Here is a 27,954-nt window from a genome sequence, read left to right on the forward strand (position 1 = left end):
GTCTGTGTCTGACTCCTAATAAATCAGCGTCCTCTTTACCTGTCTGCAAGTCTCTCTGGAAGGCTGTTTGGGAGGAATAAAGTGGAGATGGACAGCAGCTTGACATTTAGTTCCTCCCTACAGCAAAGTGAGAACAGCTGAGACATCAGCATTTTTCTCAGAATCCAACGCTGAGAAGGCATATGCATTCATCAAACTACATTTATTTTGGTCTAAAAGGTCCTAAATGCAGAACAGCTCACACACAAAATATTTCCTACATCGAGGTACTATTCCAATCCTGTTTACAGTGTGTTACAGCAGCAAATTGTCCCTATGCAACTCTGCAGAAAGTTCAAGTAGAAAAAACCAACATGCTCCTCTTCCGAAGACAGCAAATGTACAGTATACGTGTATTTACATTGCATACATTACATTGCATCATGAATGTCTAGATGTTTTCAGGTTTTCTCATCACATCGAAGACAACAGACAATGTTTGTTCTAATAACAGTTTACAATCAGTCTTGAAAAAAAAAAAACAGGGAAGAAAAGTTGTATTTTGCCATCTTACATTATAAGCTAGTGATAAAAGCTATTGTGCACATAACAAAACAACCAAAATGTACTTAAATGGGCACTCCTCTGATTTTAAATATTTAATCACACTTTGTCAAGTCTGAGGAAATAACCTGGATGATTTAATTCGGGGTTTGAGTTTGAGATTTTAATTAATTCACGCAGGGAGGGGCTTATCAATCTGTAGATATTTGTTTGTATAATATGGTTTACAATGAGTTTTCTAGATACTAAAGGTTAATGTAATGCCCAAAAGGTCAGTTATATAATGGCAGTATTATTGCTTAAAAGATCATGATACTTTTAGGAGAGTTTCTATTCAGAAATTGAACCTGACCGCTGACCTCTAGTTTCTCAAAAATAAGTCCTGACACTTTGCAACTTTACAAATTACTGAGGAAAAGGGAAATGTAGGAGCCAACGACCCCCACCATCTGTCAATCTTTGCTGCATTGTCCACTGACTCCACAAAAGTCACAGGAGTGTCCATTTTAAGAGAAACAGCAGGCTGAGCAGCAGTGTTTCACTGGTCTTTATTGTTTACCTTTGACTACTTTTACATTTCCTAAAAAAACATAGAACATCAATTTAATATTATTGGCTCCACACTTGGGTCTGACACACATTGCTGCAGGTAGCAGTTTGTGATTCTTTTAACTGGACCCAACACAACTTGTAAACAGTCAGATAGCATCAACAATTCATGCTGCAACTTTGGTTAACCACTAAAAACACAACTAATCACAGGACTGGCATAGATGTGGCTTCATTATGGAAGATATGGTGTCTGTTACTTTGAACGTGTTGCATTTGGGCAAAGACGATATTGAGTTTTCCATAGACTGGCTTCTTTTCATTTTCATTTCATGAGACAGTATTTTAAAATTTCTGTCATGAAAAAAAACAGAGATGATGGTGAAAGATTAAGCAAATTGGGGGCAGTGAATCATCCATCTGTAATAATAACACTTTTTTTGTTCCATTCTAATAGGGTCTGCTCAGGAGAGGGCCCAGTCACTGCAGGGTTAGTACCCAGTATTTATAAGTATGTCATTTGTATGAATATTAGTCTTACACTTTTAGTGTGTTGGACTGAAAACTCGCTTTAGGGTTAGTTCGGCCTCCATTACACACCATATAATCATAATTTCTGTGCAGCAGCATACACATTGGTGAAAAAAAGAAAAGAAAAAAACATTCCAGTGCAGAGACACTATTCCACTCAGGGAAAGAGTTCACTCTTGTTATCCCAGATGTGAACGAGTGTATTCAATTACTCCAATATCCCCTCCAACCACTGGTTTCCAACACAGTAGACCTAACTCATGTTTCTAAAGGACGCGTCGCTTCCTTCAGGGGTGCAGTGCAGTACAGTTTGTTTTGGACAGGGAAGAAACGGGGAAGGAGCAGAGAGACAGAAGAGAGAAATTAGTTCTGTCCGACAGAGTTCTGTAAGAGGTAGGGAGAGGGTAAAAAAACAGAAGCTAATCGTTGCAACATGTTAATAAATCACAGCAGGCTGCTACTTATTTAATATTGAGTGACTGAGCAATAAGTCATATTTCTGAAGTTACCCTGAGATTTAAACTATTTGGGACATGATTTATGTTGTCGGAGATTGAGACAAAAATATTTATTTCAATCTCATGTCTTTGTTAAGTATGGAGTTCCGGTCTGGAAGTGATTAGCTTAGCAAAACTGCTAGCTTAGACAGTGCAATGTGAAAAATGCACCTGTAAAGCTAACCAATTAACATATGGTATCTTAAATGTAAACATTTAACATAGACTCAAACCTAAACAAGAAAATGTGTGGTTTTAGGGGACTTGTGTTGGAGTTGCTAGGTTTGCTAGCATTGTACCTTAACATTTATGTCGCCAGAGATTAAATCAAAACAAATACTGGGCAGATGGAGCCAGGCTAGCTGCTTCCAGTCTTTATGGTAAGCTAGCTAGCTTAACATGTCCAGTGTTTACTTCATAGTTATGACGCCCATAAGACATAGCTTACTGTTACTTATGTTAAGCATAAGGCTGGGTGATGATTTAGTACTGTTACTTGTTGAATAAGTGGTATACCAAATAGTTTGAAGCAAAATAAACAATGTTTTTTTCTATCATAATATAATGATTTAATTTGTTGGCATTTAGACTTGCAATAGTGTTCAATCTGGTCACTCTTTCATTTTAAGGGTTACAAATAAACAAATAATGACACATTCTAAATTATATAGGTTTTATGAATTACCCAACGTTTTACACACTTAAATCCATCTTAATTTGATCCGTTCCCCCATAATTATTTAAATAATGTAATTCTTCCTCAGGATCCCTTTTACTTACGTGTTTAATAATACTCACCTTTCATCCAGCAACATTCACTCCATGAGGCACATGACAACAGCATGGGTCAGAGCACAGGGACACACACACACACACACACACACACACACACACACACACGAGGATGACAAAACAATCGGTGTATGGGACTGTATTCTTCACGGACAACAGTAAATGTACAGGCTGTGTTCCTTGATAGGAAATTGTGGAAACATATTACAGTTTACATCCCGCTTGAATAAATCCACTTTGTTTTATTTCTCTTTTGAGGTTGAACATTAACAGCAGTGTCAATAGAGGATATTGTAAACAATGCCAACAGCCTGAAAGGTCTTTGGATGCTATTAAATTCATCTGACATTATTTGGCTCTGATCCAACTCAAATTACCATTGATTATCATGTTGCGTGCAGTGTTGCAAGTTTATGACAGTAAGTGAAGTAGCGGGTGCTGTGTAAATGGTCCGTTGAGGTGTGTGTGTGTGCGGATGGGTGAGCTTTTAAAAAGTCTTTCAAATCTGGAATTTATTTATGAGAACATAACAAAAAAGTAACAGGTTTTACACTCTATGTAACCTGTGAACTCGTTTCCTTGATCACCTGTATGACCTTGAACATTTACATAGTGCTTGTGATATTTGGGTCAGATATCAAAAACCTAAGACGGAACTAAATGAATGTTACTAAAAATAGAAACAGCACAAGGAAGTGTGTATTATTGAGAATAGCAAGGACATTATTTGTTTTCTTTGGTCTCTAATATCAAAAAATGTGTGCGACTACATAATAGTTACATAAAGTAGAAATATGAAATAGAAAACAAAAATATATACTATATATAAAAATAATAAAAGTATCTTAAAATATTGAACAAGAGACTCTGTATGAATGAGTGTGTCTGCATTGTGTGCGTGTGCGTGTGTGTGTGTCCCATGTTCTCTACTGACCTGGGCTGGAGGTGCCTGGAGAGGCGGGATTGGCTCCTTGGCCTCGACTCACCAGCAGAGCCTCCTGATTTTCAGCCAGAGCCTGCTTGGCCAGGTAGCGCTCCCTCTTGATCTTCAGCTCCAGGGATGCTGGGATGTCAGGAACAATCCAGTCGACGGCGCGCAGCACGAAGAACACCACATGCTGCAGGAGGGAGGATAAGCAGACAGTAAGATATTAAAGGATCCGTATCAGAGTATTAAAGCTTTGAAAATAGACTTTGAATGATTGATTGAGAGTAAAAGGAAAGGGGCTGTCCTGTTAAAATTTTGAAGATAGAACTTACTTATAAAACTAATACAGTATTTTCTCCTCTCAACTCCCAACTCCTTCCTTCATCCTGGCCTGAAATGACGTCCGATGACTGATAGAAACAAATTGTTTTCTTCCATGGTATTTAAAACGTTACTTTCCGTTTTTCACTTGCTTTTAGTTGGATACCTTTGTTTACTTCCATAACATCATGACATCAAGACATTACACCCACACTTTTATTGGTCAGCACTCTAACACATAGTACATGATAGTCTAAAGGGGTGGGACTTCCAAGAGGTTGACCAATCACAACAGAGCCAAGCGGCTAACCAATCAGAGTAGACTGGGCTCTGGTTTCAGATGGGCTGAAAAGAAGTGCTACAGCACTATGTTATGATGGTGAAGGCAGTATAAGAAAAATAGAGAGCTTTTTGAATATTATAGAATGTAAACATGTCACTGTTGAGGAAAACATATAAATAACCTTAAAATGAGCATAATTATCTTGCCTTCTAGTTTTATTCTATTTCAACAATCTCTTCTATCCCTCTACTATTGCTTTGTTGTATAACATTATGTATTATTAAGTCTCTGTAAATTATAGACTATAGTCCAAACCTGTTAAATATGAAAAGTGATAGCACTAAACCTGTATTGAGGCAAATTCTAACCTCAGCGCTTTGGTTCAACTCCTGTTCCTTTTAAATGTGCAACATAAATAAAATGACTTGACTTTACCTGTCGAAAATGCACTTCTGAAATTCCTGTTTTTTTCAAAACCCCATGACAACCCAAAATGAAATATTACTCCTATTTTCCTCCTTAGTAATTACTTTTTCTATTCCCAGTGCTTTGAACTGACCACAGACGGAATGTAAAGTCATAAAACTTATCCTATATACAGTAAGAGCCACTTTAGCACATATTTATTTAAGAACAAATGATTGTGTTGGCATGAAATATTAGATAGTTTTTGAATACAATTTAAATAAATACCACCATTTCCGACAGTTGTGTATATATTTATATAGGTGGACTATGCTAAGGTCATGTTTCTGTTTGCTATTCTTCTGTTAAGTGTATTTTATTATTTTCAATAGGTGAAAACCAGCAATGTACTGATTTTATAACAAGCCATTATATCTTAATCCTCTGTGCCAAAGTGCTCCGCTGTCTTCCAAAAACTATGACACACACATGAGCAACACATAATGAGCCACACTGTAGTAAAGGGTGACGTGTTCCCTCATTACTGTACGCAGCGCCTTTATGGTTTATTACAGGTCAATAACACATCCACCGTCCTGCTGCCGCAAATAGTCACTATGCACCAAATGTGAATAGATCTTACTCCTGTTTGAGCAAGTCTGCATAAACTACAGTGAACAGCTGTTCTACAGAATTACTGACTCTTTTAATGAATGCCAGGAGTGCATATGTACATCACATGAGCAGCAGAAGGAGGAATTGCTGAACAATCAGTATGTTTGGAATAGTGGCAGATATATGGAGGGGTATGGGGCCAAAATGAATGCAAATGAATAATATTAATTCTCCCTTTTTGGGTTTGCCCTTTCCTGTAGTGTGTTATATAGGTTTTGGTGCATGTAAATGGTCTGCAAAGCCTAAAATCCCTCCAAAAGTTCCCTCCAGAGGGAGTTTCTCTCTGACACACTCTCCACCTCCCCCGCCTGAAACATCTCTATTGTACTCCTTTGTTCACTTCTGTAACATAGTGACATCACTATGTAATACCCCAACTCTATTGACTAGCACTCCAACACATTGTACGCGATAGGCTAAGGAGCGGGACGACTCTAACAGTTGACCAATCACAGAGCCAACCAACAAACCAATCAGAGCAGACAAGGGCTCTTGTTTCAGACAGAGGGTGAAAATTGGTGCTGCTGCAAAATAAAGAGCTTTCTGAACTTTAAAGCATGTAAACTTGTCACAGTAGAGGCACACAACACTAAAATGGACCTGAAAATGAGTATGATAGGTCCCCTTTGAAAAAAGGACGGGTCTTAATGTATTTGAGAAAAGCTATTGAAGGAGACAGTAAAGACAGAAAAAGTGTGGAACAACAAGGAAGGCAGCTGCAAAATAATATATGGAATACTGATATGGGTAAACAGTACATAAAACAGAAACCCTTGAACAAACACTGAAAAAGGGCTAAGTTGCCAGAATGCACCTGGGAACAGAGGTTTGGATAGAGATGTGGGTGAAAGATAAAAAAGAACAAAAGGCGGGGAGTAAATCACTGAAACAGCCAGAAGGAAAACAAATACAGAGAAAAGCAACTCCTTTCATACCTCAAAAGCAATGATAAAGCCAAGTCTGACGGCAAGGAGCTCCCAGTAGAACAGTGAGTAGTTTCCCTCATTGTCTCTGTACGCTTTATATCTAAAATTGAATAAAAAACAGAGTTACTCAAGAACATACTCTGTTACACAGCAGCACATGACAACAAGTTTAACAATGTGTGAAACATCAGTAATGCTACCCTCTGTTGGTGAAGTCTGTGATCTGACATTTTGAGACCTTTTAAGGATTTTGCAAAAATGACAGAACAAAACATAACTTGAGAGGCAAAATATGTAATTTCCAACCTTACAGTTCTTTTGCCCCACTTCAAGAATAGGTCCAAAAGCTTTATGTGTCATGTAAACAATAGCTAAAGCAAGTTATGGCAATGAAGCTCCTTATTGTCCCAGGCTACTCCAACAATGCAAAATCAATAAACTTAAAAGAACATAAAAGAAACATAAATAAAATAGTCATAGACACAATGGTGTAATCAAGTACATTGCAATAAAAATAAAAATATCAAAAATAAAATAGCAAAGGTTAGAAAAAGAACGTAAAATGTAATTCTGTACAAAAGACAAACTTCTGTTATCCTATATAAATATGTTTCTCAGTAAGTTGTGGCACATTCAGATATTCGCATTCAGACAATAAGCAAACAGTGTACCTGCACAAGGGGTACTCGATGTAGTTAAGTGGGGCGTAAGCCAAGGTGAAGTTGATATATCCGTTGAGATCATTATCAAACCTGTACTGGTACAGCAGCCGAGGTAAAAAATCTGATGTGAAGGCTATCAGGAAGGCCTGCAGAGAACAGAGAAGAATAATTAAGATAATATCTGACAGGAGAGGTTAGCATGCAGTCTGGAGTTAAGGTCATTTTAATGGACCCACGTTGGCGATGACAGACAGGTGTGACAGGGCTTCAAGGATGTTGAACCACACTCCGATGTTCTGGGCACGCTCAGCCACCGGTCGGCGGTACTCGCACGCAAACTTGTGTGCATCCAGACGGATCTCCACCCAGTTGTTGAGGAGGGCGAAGAGCGGGGCGAGGGGGAACGCTGCCACGAAGATGGTGATGAACCCAAACTGGAGCACTGCAGGGAGAACAATGAGGCACCTTATTATTTCTGCAAATATTTTTTATGTCAGTAATAGACATTCGAAAGGCAGTGACATCCTGTTTATAAGACACAGAACAGGGTACTTGAGAAAGTAGTTGATGGAAAATGTGCCTAGTTGGCAGAAATGAGTATCCTTTTCCTATAAAGCTTTATAATCAAATAGGTCCCGCATTAAAAGCATTACACATCACTCGATTTATTAGTTTGTATATCAAATACTTTGGATGGATGTTCCTTGTTATTTAAGAATGGAAAACTGGGCATTTCAGGATGAAGATATTTTTAAATGTTTTAAAAGTAATGACAAAAAAAAAATACATTGGTTAGTTTAGTATGGGTGGACTGAAAGTACTGTATATGGGTGGCAAATATTGTACATTTCATCATAAACTGCAACAATATGGCACCGCAAAGAGCAACCTTAAGCAAGAAATGGTGTTCAGACCAAAAACCTGATATATTTAATAAAACATGTATATAAATAAATACATTATTTTGAATTTCTATTACTTCATCAGATATTTCAGATCTCTTTTTAATCATTTATTTACGTAGTTTTTTCACCCCTGGTATGGACAGTTTTTTTAATACTGTAAATGTACATACGTTGACCGAGATAAAATACTTGCCCATCTCCAGGTACTCTTCGAAAAGGCCTTCACACTCCACCAGCTGGTAGTCTTGCTCCCAGCGCTGAGGCTCATGGGATGCCTTGTTCCCCATCACCTTGGCCAAAGATCTCTTCTGGTTCCAGGCCTTCACTTTACTGTCAGAGCAGGGCATAAAAATATGAGACTTACACTGCCTTTCTTCACATCATTCCCTTTATTCTGTCACTAGTTTAGTCATTTTATTCACCCGGAATACTAACTATAATTCATATTACACTTGAGAACAGTTCTCAGTCTTGATGATCTGCTTTGAGCATGGGTTTTTATTTCTTCAAAGCTGGATTCACTTGGCGCTGTAGCCATGGTTACATGTCCCTGAGGCTCAAACCTTCAAAAGCAGGTGGTTCTAGTTCGACTTTGAGATGGCATCTTCTTAGTAATGTATTCTTGCTCTGTTGCAAAGAAATCAAAGAGGTTTAACACAAGTCATGTGTTGGACTCTGGAATAGGCCCTATTCTGCTTTTTTAGGTTTCCCTTTCCTGAAGAGTGTTATATAGGTTTTGGTGCAGGTAAATGGTCTGCAAAGGATGCAATCCCAAAGTTCCCTACAGAGGGAGTTTGTCTTAATCTCTACGCAGTTGACCAATCACAACAGAGCCAGGTCAGCTAACTACTCAGAGCAGACTGGGCTCTGGGGTGGAAGCTGGGGTGGTGGTGGGGCAGGCGAGCATCAGCAACGAGAACGCAGCAGCAGCAGCCAGGTGAACGCATTTAGAAGCTTGGAAGCAGCAGTAACAGAAGCAGCATTAGCGAGGCAGAGGTAGGCAGATCTGACAGCTTACAGTAAATAGAGCAACAGATTTAGGAGACTATGTTTGGTTGGTTGGAAGAGTGGCGAGGGGCGTTATGTGCGAATGTATCATTGGTGCTCGAGTTGACTGCCTGAACTAGCTCGCAGGCTTCAACCCATTTCATATATAAAACCTGAAAATGACTGACTGATGACTTTAATGAGAATAGGCATAATATGAACCTGTGATATTTTGTAGTCTGAAAAGAAAACAACAAAGTGCTACTGGAATAGTTTGTGTGCCATCAATATGACAAACCTTTTGGGGCATGTCCTTCAAAGGATTCAGGCTCCAAACTTGGACGCAGCTACAGTATCGATCACAGAAACCACAAACCACCCTGACAAGCAGAACAAGCCCTGGCTGCCATCGCGACCACTCTCAGCTACAATCAATCACCCCATCAATCTTACAGCAGGCGCGCATAACGCTTCAGTATCAGGGGTATCAGCGTTGTGACGACCCTGCGTCCCTGTTGTCCCTGTAATGGTTTCTGTCCCTTTAATGATTCTTCCCGTTCTTTCATTAGCACTGATTGAAGGCACCTGGCTGAGCAGTTAAAGGCCGGAGCCAGAGTCTTGACAGGTCTCTCTTTTGGCTGAAGGACTCTGGGGAGAGCAGCCTCGTTTATGCTTAGGTTTCCCTTTAGTTTTGGTTCGGCATGCAACACCCTGCATCATACCATGTTCACACATCCACATCTACACTACTGATCTCACTGACTAACACACCTCATGATGGTAGGTCTTTGATTTGTTTGCTATAATAAATATATTTTCTTATAACTTTGTCCTTGCCACCGTTTTTTGTTGTGGCCAAGAGCCGGGTCATGACAAATGGGGGCTCGTCCGGTTTTTTTTTTGTTGCCTTTGCTGCGGTGACGGATAGGTCGGATTCGTAGTAGGAGTTGGTGTTCGAGTGTGTGTAAAAGTTTGTTGGGAGTGCAAACAGTGCGGCCGGCTCCTTTGTTTCGACTCATTACACACAGTTTGTGGTAAGGACACTTTATTTCAGATCGTTGTTTGGATTGATTGGATTACTTTACGAGGCTTTGTTTTGTTTAAGCATTATATTTGAAGAGAGTGTTGGCCAGTTATTATTAGCTGTTATCAGCTGTTCTTTCCTGACAAATGTAAGTTTGTTGGTGCGGTGTGTGTGTGTGTGTGTGTGTGTGTGTGTGGTCCCCTTGGGGTCGTTGAGCTGGGTGTGTGTAGTGTTGCGGCGAAAGTGGTTGAAACTTCGGTTTGGGAGCATGGCCGTGTTTCAGCAGGGTTACTAGCCTGCTAGTCGCTCTGCTGTGCCAGCGGTCTCCAGTGCGTAAATACCCACCACAAGTAGCCGCATGAAGACTAGGGGGAAGCTTAGTCAGTGAGATGGTCAGTAGACAGCGGGGAAACTCCAATCCAAAAATAATATCATTCCAATCTGTGCGCACGGTAAACGCTGTTGTGTCTGTCCGATTTTTTTTGTTCGGTTTTTTTTTGTGTGTTTTGGTGCTTAAAGGTCGCGTTGCTGTCTTCCTGTGTGTTATCTTAAAATAACATGGCTGACATAGAGACATTCATTAAAGCTCCGTCTCAGGAGTCTCTTGGTGCTTTCACAAAGGATCAATTGCTCTTGATTGCTGAGCATTTTTCTGTGTCTATTGGTGGTGACAAAAGGGTGAAAAAAAACATCCAGGACTCTATAATATCGAGATTAATGGAGATTAAAGTTTTGCCTGCAGAGAAAGGGGAGGTTTTTTCAAAGCCTCCTGTTCAGTCGAGTGTACTGTCTTTTGAGCAGCAGAAAGAAATGTTGATGTTACAGCTGGAACATGACAGAGTTAAATATGAGTTAGAAATAAAAAAAACAGATTGAAGTGGAAAGAATTCGACAAGAATCTGAGAAAGCCAAGCTAGATATGGAGGGATGTCGCCTGTCTATGCTCAGAGATGGCATGTTGTCCGGTGAGGGGCAGGGTGGACAGGGGCCCAGGTCTCCTCATCGTTTTGATATTAGTAACATGCGCTTGTTACCTCACTTTAATGAAAGTGATCCTGACACGTTTTTTTAATTATTTGAACGTGTAGCAAAGACTAGAGATTGGGCCGATGCAGACTGCGTTCTGATGCTTCAGTGTGTGCTCACAGGAAGAGCACAGTCTGCGTATTCCTCTCTAAGTCTTGAAGATAGCTCGAGCTATGTTAAAATTAAATCTGCTGTGCTTAGAGCATATGAACTGGTGCCAGAGGCATATCGTCAGCGTTTTAGGTTCCTTGAGCAAAAGCAAGGTCAAACGTATGTGGAGATGGCGAGGGATTTGTCTATTCATTTTAAGCGTTGGTTAACTGCTCTGGACATCAATTCTTTCGAAGATTTGTCTGAACTAATGATTTTAGAACAGTTCAAAAATGTTCTTCCTGATCGCATGGTCACATACATAATAGAACAAAAGGTCACTTCTGCTGCTGAGGCTGCTGTGGCAGCAGATGAGTTTGTGTTGCTTCATAAGAACAGGTCTGGAGGGCGCTCTGGGGCCCTAACTGCTGTTGAAGGGAGGAGAAGTGCTGCTGATGGTAGTTCATTTGGGATGTATCCAAAGAAATTGGGTTTTGTAAAATCAGATGTTGACCATTTGGATAATGTTGATAATTGCAACTATTGTCGGGAAAAAGGACATTGGAAGGCAGAATGTCCTGCGCTTAGAGCAAAGTCCAAGGGACAAAGATATTTTGTTAAGCCTGTTGCATTTGCTGCCCCTGTGGAAAGCTGCTGAGGTGCTTACAGCCCACTCATGTGAAACAGATGTCTTGGCATCTTATGCCCCTTTTATTAGAGATGGCTTTGTGTCATTACTAAATAGTGATGTAAGAGTTCCAATCAAAATCTTGAGAGACACAGGTGCCTTTGACTCCTTTATTGTTGACTCTATTTTGCCATTGTTGACTCTATTTTGCCATTGTCTGAGGAGTTAAAGGTTCTCCCTGTTCCCGTTCATAAGTTGTATCTTAACTGTGACCTTGTCAAGGGTGAAGTGGCTATTGGTGTGCGTCAGGCTTTGCCGATCGAGGGGATACATTTCATTCTGGGCAACGGTTTGGCAGGTAGCAGAGTGTGGACTGATGTTTCCCCGGCACTTTCAGTCACCTGTGGTCTGAATGAGTCTGTGCCTGAGGATAACTCTACAGTGGTGCCAGAGGTCACGTCCTCTTGCGTGATCACATGGGCTATGGCCAAAACTGATCATGACTTGTCATCAGAGGACAACTCTGGAAGTGGATGAACCATTTGCTCATCTCATAGTTGATTGTGTGGGCCCATTACCATGTTCAAGGTCTGGTTGCAATTATCTGCTCACAGTAATGTGTCAAACCACTAGGTATCCAGCTGCCTATCCTTTGAGGTCGATTACAACGAAAGCTGAGGTTAAGGCTTTGTCACAGTTTATTTCGATATTTGGAATTCCTAAGGTTGTCCAGAGTGGTCAAGGTTCAAATTTTTCTTCTCGCATGTTTGGACAAGTGTTGAAGCTTTTGAAGATTAAAAAGAACCAATCAACAGCTTACCATGCACAAAGCCAAGGTGCCTTGGAAAGGTTTCACCAGACTCTGAAATCCTTGCTTCGTGCATACTGTACGGAACTGGATAGAGACTGGGAAGAGGGTCTCCCTTGGTTAATGTTGGCTGCAAGGGAGGCTGTGCAGGAAAGTACAGGTTTTAGCTCTAATGAGTTGGTCTTTGGACATTCCGTATGTGGTCCCTTGGCAGTGCTGAAAGATGGCTGTGTTGACACTGAGCCACCGGGGCGCTTAATTGATTATGTGAATGGCTTCAGACATCGTTTGTTGGTAGCTTTGAGTATGGCACAAGAAAAGCTGTCTCTGTCTCAAAGTAAAATGAAAGAGTTGTATGACCGTGGTTAGGCTCAACGGGAGTTTAATCCAGGTGACCAAGTGTTATCACTTATGCCTATTGTTGGTTCCCCATTTCAGGCTAAGTATACAGGTCCATACACTGTCATTGAAAAAAGGTCTGACCTAAATTATGTTTTGTCAACACCAGAACGGAGGAAGGCCAAACGTCTTTGTCATGCAAATCTTCTGAAACCATACCACATGCGTGAAGTAAACAAACACGGAGGTGGTGAATGATAGAGTGCATCCAGCTCTGGCTGTGACATCAGATAGTTTGCTGCATCAGAGAGATAGAGTGCCTGAACCTGATAATAGTTTGCTGTATGGTCGTTTGAGAAATTCTGAATCGCTAAGTGATTTAGACGGTGTGACGGAGCGGCTCTGTCACTGACCGGCTCTGTCACATGCTGCAGCGCATACACACACACACACACACACACACACACATACACGTTCACATTCACACACATTCCCTGTTCCCTTCCGTTCTTGCATGTTGGTTGACAAACCTCACTATTATAACTGTTTTCTCCTCTGTGTTAGTAGCGCGACCATGGGTGCACACTTGGCCGTTCTCGTTGCATTTAATCATACATTTACAAAAACCTGATTTTAGACGGACATTTCTTCAAGTGTGGGAGGCATATGTACCAACGTCTCCTCTTCCGGCAAGAGTGGCTGGCAAGACGGGGCGCACCATTTCTCCCGTTTAAGTAGTGAATTTTCGCGCGCTTGCGAGATGAATCTATTGGTGGTATGTGAAAGTTAAGCCCAGTGGGAGGGGCTATACAGTTAAAAGGGGCTGTTTTGGCCTGGGATGGGGGGTCAGTCTGGGGAAGCTACAGAGCAGGTAGCACCTGTAAGACCCAGTGAGAGTTGTTTTAAGAGTTATTGTATGTCAGTTATTGAGGAACTCCATTTGTTGTGAATACTTGTGTTACATGGTAAACTATTTATGTTTCCAGTCTTTTTCCACTATTTTCATTTTGTTGTAAATAGTTGTTTTTCACTTTGGGAGACCGGCAAAATAAAGTAACATCACTACTTCTCCGACTATGCCTGTGTTTGTGGAGGTATGAAATAGAACCCCGCTACAGACGGGTTGTTTTCTCATTTGCCAGAGTCGAGACGTGAAGAACTCTCAGCGTTGGTACACAAGTATCTGTCTGTTTAAAGACATTACTTCGCAAACTGACTGGGCTGAGCATGACATTGATGTTGGGGATGCTCGGCCTATTAAACAACATTTTTATCACATGCCACCAGTTAAACGCAATTGTTTGGATGCTGAGATTAATTACATGTTGGAGAATAAAATCGCTGTCCCATCAGCATCTAGTTGGGCGTCTCCATGCATTTTGGTGCCAAAGCAGGATGGAACACCTAGATTCTGTACTGACATGAGAAAAGTGAATTCAGTGACTAAATCTGACTCATTTCCTTTGCCAAGAATGGACGATTGTATAGATCAGGTGGGATCAGCCAAGTATGTTAGCAAGTTTGATTTGCTTAAAGGTTATTGGCAGGTTCCTTTGTCCAAGCGTGCACAAGAAATATCGGCATTTATCACACCCTCAGGACTTTATTCGTATAAAGTAATGCCATTCGGGTTAAAAAATGCTCCTGCTACATTCCAACGTTTGATGAATCGTGTGGTGTCAGGCCTAAAGGGCTGTACTGTGCATCTAGATGATTTGGTTATTTGCAGTGATACTTGGACTTCGCATATCCAGCGCATCGAGATGCTTTTTGAACGATTGGCTGAAGCACACCTGACAATAAATTTGGCCAAATGTGAATTTGCAAAAGCCAGTGACATACCTTGGCCCTGTGGTGGGACAAGGTTGTGTGGCCCCAGTTCAGGCTAAGGTAAGAGCAATAGCTGAATATCCACAGCCCACAACCAAAAAGGAACTCCAAAGGTTTCTGGGTATGGTGGGATACTACAGGAGTTTCTGTCAACATTTTTCAACTACTGTGTTTCACCTGACTGAACTTCTTAAGTCTACTGTAAAATATACTTGGTCGGTTGATTGTCAAAAAGCATTTGATGATATTAAATCTCTGTTGTGTTCCTCTCCTGCACTAGCTGCTCCATGTTTTGATCGACCTTTTATGCTCCAGGTGGATGCAAGCCAGGTGGGAGCGGGTGCGGTTTTGCTCCAGGGTGATAACCAAGGCGTGGTGAGACCAATCAGCTTCTTCTCCAAGAAGTTTAACAGTTACCAGAAACATTACTCTGTTATTGAGAAGGAGGCGCTGTCACTCATTTGGGCGTTGCAACATTTCAATGTTTATGTGGGAGCAGGAGGACCAATTTTGGTTTACACAGATCACAATCCACTGACTTTCTTGCATTCTATGAAATGTCCCAACCAAAGATTGACAAGGTGGTCTTTGTTCCTTCAGGCTTACAACCTTGATGTTAGGCATATTAAGGGATCAGACAATGTTATTGCTGGTGCCCTGTCACGTGCTCCACTGAACTAGTTAGTTGAAAAAAGGTGGTACGTATATTTTTTATTTGTATTTATCTTTGTTTTTGGGATGGAATTAGTGTTACGGTGGTCCTAGGGACACCGACTTTAAGGGGGGGATGTGACGACCCTGCGTCCCTGTTGTCCCTGTAATGGTGTCTGTCCCTTTAATGATTGTTCCCGTTCTTTCATTAGCACTGATTGAAGGCACCTGGCTGAGCATTTAAAGGCCGGAGCCAGAGTCTTGACAGGTCTCTCTTTTGGCTGAAGGACTGGGGAGAGCAGCCTCGTTTATGCTTAGGTTTCCCTTTTGTTTTGGTTCGGCATGCAACACCCTGCATCATACCATGTTCACACATCCACATCTACACTACTGATCTTACTGACTAACACACCTCATGATGGTAGGTCTTTGATTTGTTTGCTATAATAAATATATTTTCTTATAACTTTGTCCTTGCCACCGTTTTCTGTTGTGGCCAAGAGCCGGGCCATGACAGCGTAGATAAATTCATGATCAAAATGTATGGCCTTTCTTTCACCCTGCCAGCTCGAACAAGTGGCGTACAAAACTAAACTTGCCAGAAAATGACTGACTATGGCATCTTGCAAGAAAGAAGGTCAAGAAAAAGTGGAGGGAAGGAAAAAGAAACACAATAAAAAGGAAATCTCCTCCTTTAGATGTATGGGTATTTTTTCCACTTGATAGGCAATCATCTTTTACTAAGCATTATAGATCTCTTGTTGGAAGGTCTCTACATTCTGAACGTATTTCTGAAATAAGGGGAACACTTCTTTTTGTTTACCAAAATCCTCTGATTCTCCCCTGTGTCTGTAGACACACACCCACACACACAGTGTGCCAATGCTGCAGTGGAACTGAAATTAGCTTTACTGCACCAAACACACAGGGAGCTGAGCAGTCTGTTGCAACAGCCACAAAAAACAATGGAAAACTCTTATATCAGATGACTGTATTATGATCATTCTTATTTATGCTATATTGAGCTGGATTTTCTTTTGTTTAAATCAATCACTTATGACTAAGCAGAAGTGTATGGTGGTGTCTGTATCTGCAGAGACCCTGCAGCCCTCTGCCTGTGTATTCTCTTTATGGTAGCAAAGTGCCATATTGTAAGCATGCATGCCAGACTGTGTTTACAAACTGTAACCGACAAATCCTACTCAGTGTTCCTTCAAACTTTGAAATTCTTATATCTTTTTAGTTTAATTCCGCTAATTGTTCTTCTGTTTTGGTTATGCAAAGTGAATCCAGTTTGTAAAAAAAGCCTCTGATACCTTTAGAGCTGTTTAATAAAAGCAGAGAAAGCGTAACGATGTTGGATGCTGGTTTACATACGGGATAATGAACTCCTGAATGTTGTTGATGAGCTGCTTTCCCACCATGATGATGAAGAGTTGCTCAGCCAGCTCAATGAGGCAGCCCCCGGGTCCACACTGCAGTAGCAAACACACAGAAACAGAGTTACGACAATTTATTATGATACTTTTATATGCTTGGATAGAAATATAATAGCAGGGATCTAAAACACTTGCTCCATATAACAACTACAAAGACTCACATCTTCATTTCTCATCCCAAACAAGGTCCCATAGTTGGTAGGGTACCCCACAAACCTGCAAACACAAAGAAGTAGGAAAGGTTGAATCTCATTTGGCACCAAATGTTCTTCACTTCTCACTTGTTTCTGTGTGTGTGGAGACCGACTTGTGTCTCACCTTCCTTTAAAGAAAGCCACATAAAAAGGGGACGAGTAGAAGTTGACAAACTGGAAGATGAACACCTTGAAGATAAAGGCATTGTCATACTGGGTTTGTGTTCTGTGCATCTCTGTAAAAGAGAAAAGAAATGTGATGTTATACTTGCACTTATGACATTGTTGTTGGACTAACCAGGTTTTTTAAACTGTCTGGTCATCTGCATGCATTTGAGTAGTCTAAGTTGAGTAATCTAAGCAACAACTTGTTGAATATAATGATATTTTTATCTTCTTGTCTTTGAACTCTTTTTGACAAACTCTTTGGGACAAAGTGAAATGTCTCAAAAACAATAGGATTCATTGTTATGAATTTGATCTAACATTTCTGTTCCTCACAAGATCATTTGTAATAACAATTCATGACATTTTGTATTGTCCTATCATGAATCAACATTTCAATTTGTAAAGTTCTTTGGTTTGGTTTAAGTGACCAAATACCCACTTCATTTTCCACTCAGGAGAGATACCGCCGCCTGGTGGCTGTCCGTCAACGCCAACGTGAGTCCATTAAAAATTACCTCTACACCGGGCTGGATGCTAATCTCTCCTGTAATTTCTTAGTTTGATATTGCTATTTTGCATGTCCAACAGTGTAATGCTAACAAGCTAAACAATGATTGTGACCATGAGAAACTCTCAGTAGGCCTGAACCTCAATTGTCTTGTTGACGATTGTTGTGCTTAGCCGTTAGCCAACTAGCTAAATTAAAAGTAGCAGCTAAGTCATGAAATCACCATCTCTTAAATTTGTGTCTACTACAGACGTTATTTCGAGCTATTTTCCAAAATCCTAAGGAGAAATCGCATTGACTCTGAGACGAGGGAACCGGAAGTTGTAAAATGCTAACTCACTTCCGGGTCTTAGAACTCATTCCTCTGGCACTCTATTGTCTATGTATTGTTCATTGCTCCATCATAATGCAACCACATGATGCAGTAACTCAACCAGACCCCTAACAATGTCAAAAATTAAAAGAAAGTGACACAGATGCTTGGTGCTCTGTGTTACAGTTGCACTCTCCCACTCTGCTGAGTCTTTTTGTAGCCCACAATGAAAGATTATTCTTACCCTGGTGCTGGGATCAAATGAAAGACATCATCTCGTCTTCAAGGAGTCTTATCTTTTAGTTAGTGGAGATCCATGAGAGGCTGATATCAATATATAGCATTCAGGCAGTATTGATTCTTACCCCATTTAGTGAGCTGCTCTGCTAATGCAGTGTAGACCCGGCCCATCAGCAGGATGAGGCCCAGACTCACTATAATGCTGGAGATGTTCGCTATGGTTCCTGCCTGAGGAGGAGAGCACACACGTTTGTTAAGTATGCACACACACATACTGTACAAGTTCAGAGGGTACAGAGAGTAGAAGGAGCTGTTTTGCACCTGTAGTGTAATCATGTAGTAGTCATTATACGGTCTACTATTAAAGACAGATATACCAACAAATCCCACTCAATTGTCCCTTCAGGCTCCCTTACAGTTGACATGGTTGCTTGTATCATGTGTAATTTAAGGGATCATAACTGTCTCATGGAATTAATTTGCAGGTACTCATAAAGCCTAGTTGAATGATGGTATAAAATGTTCAATAAAATTATTTTTTTTGAATTCCTTGAGCATTTTAAGGGGACAAAAAAAGGGAACAAATACAAAAATAAATAACAATATATATACATATTTCATATTACAATGTAGGCAATATTAAGACATAAAGGACAGTTGACATGTGGATAGAAAGAAAGCAGAGGGGGGATCTGGATACATAAATCCAGATCCCCACTGTAAATGCTCTATGCTGCTTCGATGTACCTCTGTACGCAGGATGATGCTACTGGTGCGGAACATCATCAAGCTGATGATCCCGCGGCACATGACCACCGTCACCAGGAAGATCATCACCACGCACAGCTGAGAGGGGAGACACAGGAAAAAAAATAATGACATTTTCTGAACATATCATTGAAGTAGTTTTTAGGAGGTGGACTATATTTATGCAGCTTTCCCCACCCTTATGCTACACAATAATAACCAAAAAATAAGAAGCTACTTGATTGGAAAGGCTTTTTTCTCAGTCACTCTTCTTTGTCTGCTTGCCAGGTACCGAGAAGTGATCATAGATACTATTCTATTCAGTCGGCCTAGTGCCATTTTCAATTGTCCAGCTCCATCGTTATTGTCAGGAGAAACTGATCATAAGGTATTGTTCCAGGAACAAGTCAATCCTGAGAGTGAGCATAAAGTATGCAGGTTATCAGATCAGATCCAGCCCTGTGGGCAACTGACCTGGTTTCATTATAAGAGAGAGGTTCAGTTTCCACTGTTCACATTCAGTGGAATAATACACAGAACCCCACCTCTCTTTCTCTTCAGGATCAAAAAATTAAAAGCTCATCTAGAACAGAGCTCTACTGACCTCTTTACTGAAACTGGGTATAATTACAATGTTTGCAATATGCCCTCTGGAGGGATTTGGTTTTTTTTAAACTTTTGATCATTTTCATGGACAAAAACCTTTTAAACACTACAGGAAATCGAAAACCCCAAAAAGTCTAATAGGGCCTCTTTAATCAAAGAATCCTCATCTATTCTTCAGAAAAGAAGTTGGTAATAATGAGCAGCCAATCTGAGACTCATACATTTTAAACTGATACCACCAAACAAATACATTATATAAAGGTAATAACATTTGTTTTTACAGCAAAAGCTTGATATCTAAAATATGATCTTTGAATTAAAATAGAGAACAACAGGTTTAAACAGCGTCTTACCATCATGATGATGACCATGGAGCCGGTGAACATACGGGACAGCCTGGTCTTCTCTGGGAAATACGGCTCTTTCACCCCGGTCACTGGGTTTGGCTCCATCGTCGGGGCCATTGCAGCAAACTCTGGACGAGGACGCTCCTGAGGGAACACAATGATGACATCAGCATAAATGGACACACTCGTTGTAGGTTTGCTAAGACTGGTCCAGCTGTTGACGCAGGGGGCATAGACGACCCGTAACTTGTTGGTTCCGCAAGGTAAAATGACAGTTTTTGTCAATGAAGTCTGGTAAAGGTAAGGTAAAGAGGTAGAAAAAAAGGCATATACTTAAAACTATGTTGATTTGATTTTTGTAGTTGGTTCAAATGTATTTTGCAACTTATCCCATCAGTACATTGCTTAGCTTCCGTGCTGGTACCGACCACCAACCAACAACATTAGACAAAACCTGACTAAGAATAAGAACCTTTAAATGGAGGCATGCTTTCACATCTCTGTTCTGTTTTAAATCTGCACAGCTCTCCACTTTACATTCCATGCACAGATTTTATTTTTCAGAATTTTTGGTCATAATTTATTATACTTATATTTTCTTTTTTTTTTCTCCTTTTTTTTGGGGGGCGTTTTGCCTTTAATCGGATAGGACAGAGGAGAGTGACAGGAAAGTGGGAGAGAGAGTCGGGATGGGATCCGGAAAGGACCCCGGGTCGCCGGCGTACAGTTGCGCCACGGCCGGGGCCATACTTATATTTTCTGATGTATTAATATTTTTGTACATGTTTCTCAATTTTTTTTAATGTTATAATAGTTTCTGAAACTGTTTTTATAATATTTCTACTTTTGGCCCTTTTTCTTACAATTTATTTTCTCTTATTGTGTATGCATCATAAACACAAAATCAAATACCTTATAAATCTGTTTCTGAAATCTTAAACCTTCATATGCATACAAAGCAACATTTTATCTCATATTGTATCCAACCCATCCTAGAAGCATTAGGGGGCTAGTATGCAGCGGCCGGGGAGCAGTGTGGTGGGGGGTATAGTGCCTTGCTCCATGGCAACTCAGCAGTGCACAGTAGGCAAACTTCTACCTCTCAAAGTATCAAAGCATAAGTTTGTGCTTGGTCCTTTCTGGGACTTGAACCGGCGAGCCTCCAGTTCCCAAGGCAAGACTCTACCACTGAGCTACTACCGCCCATAAACCCCAATCCGAAACTATTTGTCTAAATTAAAACATGTCTAAGTGCCAATAAGTGTAAAAACCGTATGATGAAAAAAGAAAGGAATTATTGTGAGACCTCTTCTTCATGGAAGTCCATGCAGTCCCAGTGATGGGCCAGGGTGGCCATCTTTCTCTTCCAGTACTCCAGGAAGGTTACAGCCCAGAAGGACATGAAAACACTGAAGAGGACGGTTCCTGGGTGGTCAAACAGGTAGCCCAACTGCAATGCAGATTATACGTCATCAATTTTGTAATATGGATAAAAAAAAAGATAAAGCTGGGTTAGTGAAATGTGTTGTATTACCTTGGCCATGGTGCAGATATCAGACATGTTCCAGGCCTTGCATGTATTACACAGAGGACACATGAGATAAGTAGCTCCGCTGGTACAGATGTCCTTACTGTTGACAGACACATACATATGGATTAGTTACAAATGAGCAAATACATTTTAAAGCTTTCAAACTAGGGCTCAGGTGCCAAAGCACATTTGTCAGAAACTATAGTTATCAATGTAACAGATAAGGCAAATAAACTGTATTGTATTTTGCATTCACATAAACCTAGGGAACATTTATTGAGTGAGAAAACAGAACAGATGAAAGGTGATAAAAGCATTCATAAGCTACCGCGCCTTCACTACAGTTAGTCAGTGACTCACTGCAACTGTGATGCTGTAGGAATAAATCCACTAAGAGACGTCTATCCTCCTTATTTATGTAATGGGAAGATTATTCTGCCCTAATTGCCCATTATCTCATGAGAAGGCTGAAGTTTGTTGTGGCTGCCTACAGCTCTCCACCCGTTCTCTACTAATCAATGGCTTTAATCTAAAGTGTGAACTAACGAACATCATGAATTTGAGACATCGGGTCGTTTCCTTTCCTGAGAAATCGACTTGTCTTCCATTTCCTCTAACCTCTCTTGTTTCTTTATAGCGGGATGGATTGTCTGTCACTAAAACCCACAGAGAAGGAATGGTAAACACAACACAATTGTTTAGGCAATATTAGGTACAGAGTAGAGATTGCTGTGCTGTAAAACACAAATAATAAATTGGGCCCAACAAACCTCATGTGGTTCGAATAAATATGGAGTTTATATTCATGCAGAACAGACTAAGTTTTGATGCTTAGGTTTATTTATATCTTCATCTCTGCCTACTTTATGCATAATGTGGAAATAATAGTGTAGATACAATTATACATTTCTGAAGGATTTGGGGAATGTTTATGTTTTGTTTTTAGACATTAACTATGTCATTAAATACCCCAGTTGTAACGGTCTGAAGCTTCTATGTAATGAAGTCTTATATTGTCAAAAGTGACAATATAAGACTAGAAAATGTTATCACATCAAACAAAAGTCGGGCTTTAGATGATCAGTGATGATCAGCCATGTGAGTGTGATGTAGTTTGTTTAAAGCCTAACGTTAGTTTTTTACTTTTGGCGATCGCATTTACTGTAACTAGTACAGAAGTTAATATGTGGAAATTATAACACTGGACAAAATGTGTTTGCCTTATTTTCTGCAATTTTCCAAAATCTAATCCAGTCGAGGGAGCCCTTGTGATGCTAACTTTCAATGCTAACCTGTAGAGGCATGATGGTAAAAAACAAGGCAACTCAACGTGCCCAGTTGTGATTGGTCAAGAAATTATTTCGCCATGTAAGTTATTTTTATATCAAACAACTGAGAATTAAAAGTTTATAAAAGAATGATTTCCCAAGACTCTCTTGAGCCAGTTCTTTCAAAGAGACAGTCAATATGACCGAGAGTGAGTGGAGACTACAAACATACGGCCACTGATGCGCGAGCTGTTCACTCAACACTTTTATGATGCAACAATTTAAATGTTTAATATCTTTATCTGTTTCATGTTAAAACATAACACAAGCACAATTTGTGAATTCATTGTTAATGAGACGACAAAAATATCCGTAACATATCAATATATATCTACAGTATTCTAATATTACTTGAACTCCAGGTCATACAAAACCAGATGAGGCTACAGCAGAATTGAAACCCCTGACTTTACTGAAGTGAGCCATGGTGTGTTTTATTGCTGAGGAAGTCACATTTTAACATGTAGAGGCAATTCCCTAAGATTTGACCAACTTTATACATCAACTAAATCAATATACTGCTACACTCAACCGTCCTGCTCCAGATTCATGTTATGAAATGAAACATTTCTTTCCTGTGTGGTGTGTGGACTCACGCTGGTGTGTTGGTACCCATGGAAATGACACCAGAAACAAAGACCAGGGTCCCGACCACTGCAGCCGGCAGCAGCCAGGCTGTGTAGAAACCTGCAGAGACATAAAGCTCCATTAGGCAGCGGCTCCCGGATGATGCAGGGATGTGCAATTACACGGCTGTTTGATGCTGGAATGTCCTTGATGAAGAGGTCAGAGTGGCTTCGCAGAACAGAACGTCTAATGATGAGGATGATAGTTGTACTACTCCTGCTAATTAGGTCATGTTTTTCAGTTTGTTTTGCTTGTTTGTCAGCAGGATTACAAAGAAACTACAGGCCAGATTATTGTGAAACTTTAAGGAAGGGTGAACTACAACATTTTGGAGCAGATCTGAAAAACACAAATGTTTGTAATGATGTGTTTGCTACACCCTTCTCATTGTTGATAGACTTAATTTCTTATGCCAAATGCCCAAATTTTAAAAGTGAAACAGGTGGATTTTCCCACATTCATCTATCAGGAGGTGCCCTTGGAAGTGTCCAGTCCGACCGGTGATGTGATTCGGCGACCCTTCGGTCAAAAGACCAAGTCCCTACAGACTGCCCACTGCCTCCCTATTAATGTAATACAGATTTAAAATGGCTTATAATATAAACTCCCAGTATTTCTGAGTGAGGTTTTGTTATAAAGTAAAATATCATCCTCAGATTAAAAAGGGTAGGATTTTGAGGGAATCACCTGACACTAATAATCATTGTGTTGTTTTCATGTTAGAATGAGTCCTTCCTGTTTGAAATGGAGCAGCTTCTCTTCCATGTAGTCTGCCATGTTGCGTCTGCTTTTTTCTACTGTAGCCCAAAGCAGACAAACCATCTATGCACATAAAGAGGGTCTTACGTGTCTTTGCGGTACATTAAGGCCACTGTAGTTCTCTAGTTGGAAAGGTAAGGGTTGCAATCCACAACCTTGTTGCTAGATGCTACTAAATCCTACACTGTAGGATTCCTGAAACCCCTTTAGAGAGAGAGAGAGAAAACTCCCATCTCCGGACAACGACCGTGAGATCCAAATGAAAGCTCCTAAAAACGCCTATACTGTGCATGTTTTCTACAACAACCTTCAAATCTCATGGCAAAATAATCAATTTCATATTTACCCAGCCAGGCAAAGTAAAGTGCAATCTTCTCTCCAAAGTACTCTCTGATGTGGTCCAGTGGCTGGTACTTGTACCACTTGCACCAGCAGGCCCAGTAGTGGTGGAGGATCTGCCTCTGGTTCAGCTCGTCAGGACGAATCTCACACTTTGGAAGCTTGAAGGGGCCCTGTGGGAAAATAATTATGCTTATTGTAGAGGACAGGTACCAGGAGTGTTACATCCAATTACAGAGCAGATGAATAATTTCTGACCTCGTGCAGAGGGAAAGCCGCTGTGTAAACGCCTTCATTCACCAGTCTGTCCACACCAACCTCAGCCCTCTTCCTTTTGCCGTACACCGTTCTGGCAAGAATCTCATACACCTAGATATGATCATAAATTCTCCTTTCATGAGAGAATACTTCACTGATTAAATGCACTGAAGAGGAATTCCTGCTACTCACAACACGGTGTCTCTGCGTGTTCGTGAAGTAGGTGTCATGGTTGTCACAGCCAAGGAACCTGAAGATGAGATACATTAATTTAGCCAAAAATACCCCTACACCTATCAATCCTGTTATTAACCATGGTTGATTAGAACTCACCTGTTCATCTTTGACTTGCGAAAGGCACATGTGTAATAGTCCAGCGGCCTGTTTGGCACTGACTCCAGCATCACGTTAGGTATGCATAGTCTCTCCATTACCTGAGCGGATGTGTTTAGGTCCAGGTTTTGCTGAGCCTGAAAGTCAAACACATTCATTCTGTATGAAACAAACATTTAATCCTTCATGTCTCTGTTTTTAAGCTGCATTTCAGTTGATTTAGAGACACACGTGGTTACTGCTGGTTTGCAATTCGTTTTCGTGATAAAGATCCCAGAGTTTTGAAAATAAATGTGGGCACCAATTTGAATCCTGCTCAATAAATGCAGACTCTGCTAGATACTTCAACTAGTGTATGATGTAAAAGAAGAATCTATAGCCATGCTAGCAGCTCCCTAGCTTGGGTGAAATGCTTACACCTACCATGCTGATGTTTAACAGGTAAAATATGTTTACCATGTATTTTTTCTATACATTTATGTATGTGTGTAATGTGTTTGCCATTGTGTGCTGTATCTCAATTGCTAAGTGTGTACATGTCAATGTGAATGCATAGCAGCCAGATGTTGCTCATAGTAATAGTCAAAATGATTAGGGTAAAACTTCTACATCTCATTTGTTAGCTTTTAGCCTCAAAGCGGAAGGAAAGGGACCAGCAAAGGTTTACAATAATCTGGAAAACATTACACTCTACAGATGTACCTATTTTTACTTAGTACTTATAGCCTCATGCTGTCCAATAGAAGCCATCTGTACGTTTATTTGTTTAATTTCAAAGCAGGAGTGATCGATTTGTGACAACACTTCCGATCAATATTCACGCAAATAACAACATTGTTTACACAGTGAGCTACACTGAAGAGTCACCCGCCTAGCTTGTTGGCATGCTAATGTTCGTAGCACTAAAGACTACATGCTTTGCTAAGGCTGATGGAAATTTGATTAGATTTTTGTGACAAGCCACCCAATAATCCAAGCCACAGGATGCTGCCAAGTCAAAAAATCAATAAAGTCAGTAGGACCCTGTCTGAGAACCAGTCGTTTCTGTGCAAAATCCCATGTTAATCTACCTTGAGCATAGTTACATATTCTACACAAGGGAAAACAGTGAGCAGGATCAGTGGAAAGGTAATATCTGAACAAATTCCAAAGGACATTGCAGTGTGGAACAACTGTCTATAAAAATCATTATGAGTTCAGACTAGACTCAACTGATTATTACAAGCAGCACTAACCTGCAATGGAGCTCTGAGACAGAGTTCCTCAGCGTAGTATACCAACACATCCCAAGGAGCGCTTAGTTTAAGGAAGTGGATTGTTTTCTTTTCATTCGATGTTTCCTCCTAAACAAAACAGAAAACATTTTAATGAGTTGAGTAATCAGCTTAATAATAAAATAAAATGGTGTAAATATGCGTATAAATGAAAAGCATACTATGATTTACAGCACCTGTTCCATAACTAATCCAGCACTTTCCAGATTGTGAACAAACTTCTCCCTCCACTGTGCCAGCTGAGCCTTCCTGCGTTCAGACCGGCTGCTCTCCTCGGGGGGCGCTGCGTCCCCCTCCTCACCCGTCACTTCGCTCTTCCCTTTTCCTCGCCGTTTCCTACGCGAACGAATCTCCCACACCAGTACGAAGTCTGAACCCAGAGAAAAAAGGTCAAACGCAGGTCTGACTTGGCCATCCATCATTGAGCCTGTGACAACTAATACAATGCGAGACGCTGATTCACCTACCAATTTTGGTTTTGCCATCTCTGAAGTAATTCCCCTGATGTGGAACCGGCTGCTCACTTTTTGTATAACAGTGCATATAAATGGGATCATCATCGTCGTCAGCAGCTGCAGCTGAAAGCTAAATGCATCCAAACAGTTATTGAAATAACAAGAGCTTGAAAATAATAAAAAATAAATCTTCTCACTTTCCCGCTTGCTTGCTTTTTTTCTGTATATTGACATTTAATTTGCTCTTTATTAGATTAAACCTATAAGACTACATGCCATTACTCAGCAGCTTTCACTTTGCAATAATCCAGCAAGATGACACCGAGCTTTTAACAATATAATTGGCAATATTTTAATGTAAATGCTGAGTTTCACAATATGATTTATTCCCTACTGATTTACAGTTTGTATTACTGTATTTCAGATACACTGCAACATGTCAGAGAAGTTAGTGAGGTGTGAAGGGATGAGCGAGGGTCCATAGCCGCTTTTCAATCTTTGTGATGCCTATATAAAAGGAAATCAGACCGCAGTGTTATGGGGGAAAAGAAGTACAATTCTGCTTACACATCTAGGCGGGATATAGCTCCCATTGTGCACACTCCCATATCCGTCTGAGGTGTGTGCTTCACTCTCAGAGTGCAGATCCAGGAGGACCTCTCTGTCTCCCTTCCTCAGCATGATGAGGAGGATGGCAAAAGGTCCTGTGGGTGGTCACATATGCTGAGCAATTACATGAGAATGCAATGTGCAAGAGCTTATTACTGAAGTAAATCCAAGATACACATGTTTTAAAGAAACAGAGAAAAAAATTATACTGTACCTTTAGTCAGGTGAAAATCAGCTGCCTAAGTCTGGATTTGCAGAAATCTGTGCTTCCCTTCTCCTCTCCCTCTTCCCTATCTCTGCAGCCGTCAAGCTCCTCTGCCAGATAGCTGTAAAATACCGTAATATACGTAGCATGCAGGCAGCAGCTGCATTTCAGCAGAGGGAATGTGCATCAGGACATGCAGCACAGCGCACATCCCTACTTCATAAATAATGTAATAGTCAGTCAGGGGCGGAGAATGGGAGAATAAAATCCTAGC

The 27,954-nt window shown here is 40.5% G+C and overlaps 1 protein-coding gene across 3 annotated transcripts; it reads right to left on the reverse strand.

Annotated features, from left to right (window-relative positions):
• Positions 1-190: 190 nt before the first annotated feature.
• ano11 (anoctamin 11) lies at positions 191-27,874 on the reverse strand. Of its 3 annotated transcripts, none has more exons than XM_063896212.1 (24): positions 27,690-27,874; positions 27,434-27,570; positions 26,879-26,996; positions 26,588-26,781; positions 26,373-26,480; positions 25,138-25,274; positions 24,997-25,054; positions 24,805-24,915; positions 24,554-24,719; positions 23,418-23,508; positions 21,497-21,593; positions 21,269-21,412; positions 19,969-20,106; positions 19,010-19,108; positions 18,388-18,490; positions 17,158-17,269; positions 17,001-17,055; positions 16,778-16,875; positions 8,211-8,347; positions 7,349-7,554; positions 7,122-7,258; positions 6,460-6,550; positions 3,847-4,030; positions 191-1,908 (listed from the first exon to the last, which is right to left on the reverse strand). In XM_063896212.1, exons 2-24 carry the CDS (start codon positions 27,545-27,547, stop codon positions 1,877-1,879), a joined length of 2,730 nt encoding a protein of 909 aa, XP_063752282.1. In that variant the 5' UTR covers positions 27,548-27,570; positions 27,690-27,874; the 3' UTR covers positions 191-1,876. The 3 variants fall into 3 exon arrangements, with proteins under 3 accessions (XP_063752282.1, XP_063752207.1, XP_063752329.1); XM_063896137.1 differs by having other exon boundaries at positions 191-2,007; XM_063896259.1 differs by having other exon boundaries at positions 191-2,007; positions 26,879-26,934; positions 27,690-27,752.
• Positions 27,875-27,954: the final 80 nt, after the last annotated feature.

This window comes from Eleginops maclovinus, chromosome 1 (genome assembly GCF_036324505.1).
Source record: "Eleginops maclovinus isolate JMC-PN-2008 ecotype Puerto Natales chromosome 1, JC_Emac_rtc_rv5, whole genome shotgun sequence".
Classification (NCBI taxonomy): Eukaryota; Metazoa; Chordata; class Actinopteri; order Perciformes; family Eleginopidae; genus Eleginops; species Eleginops maclovinus.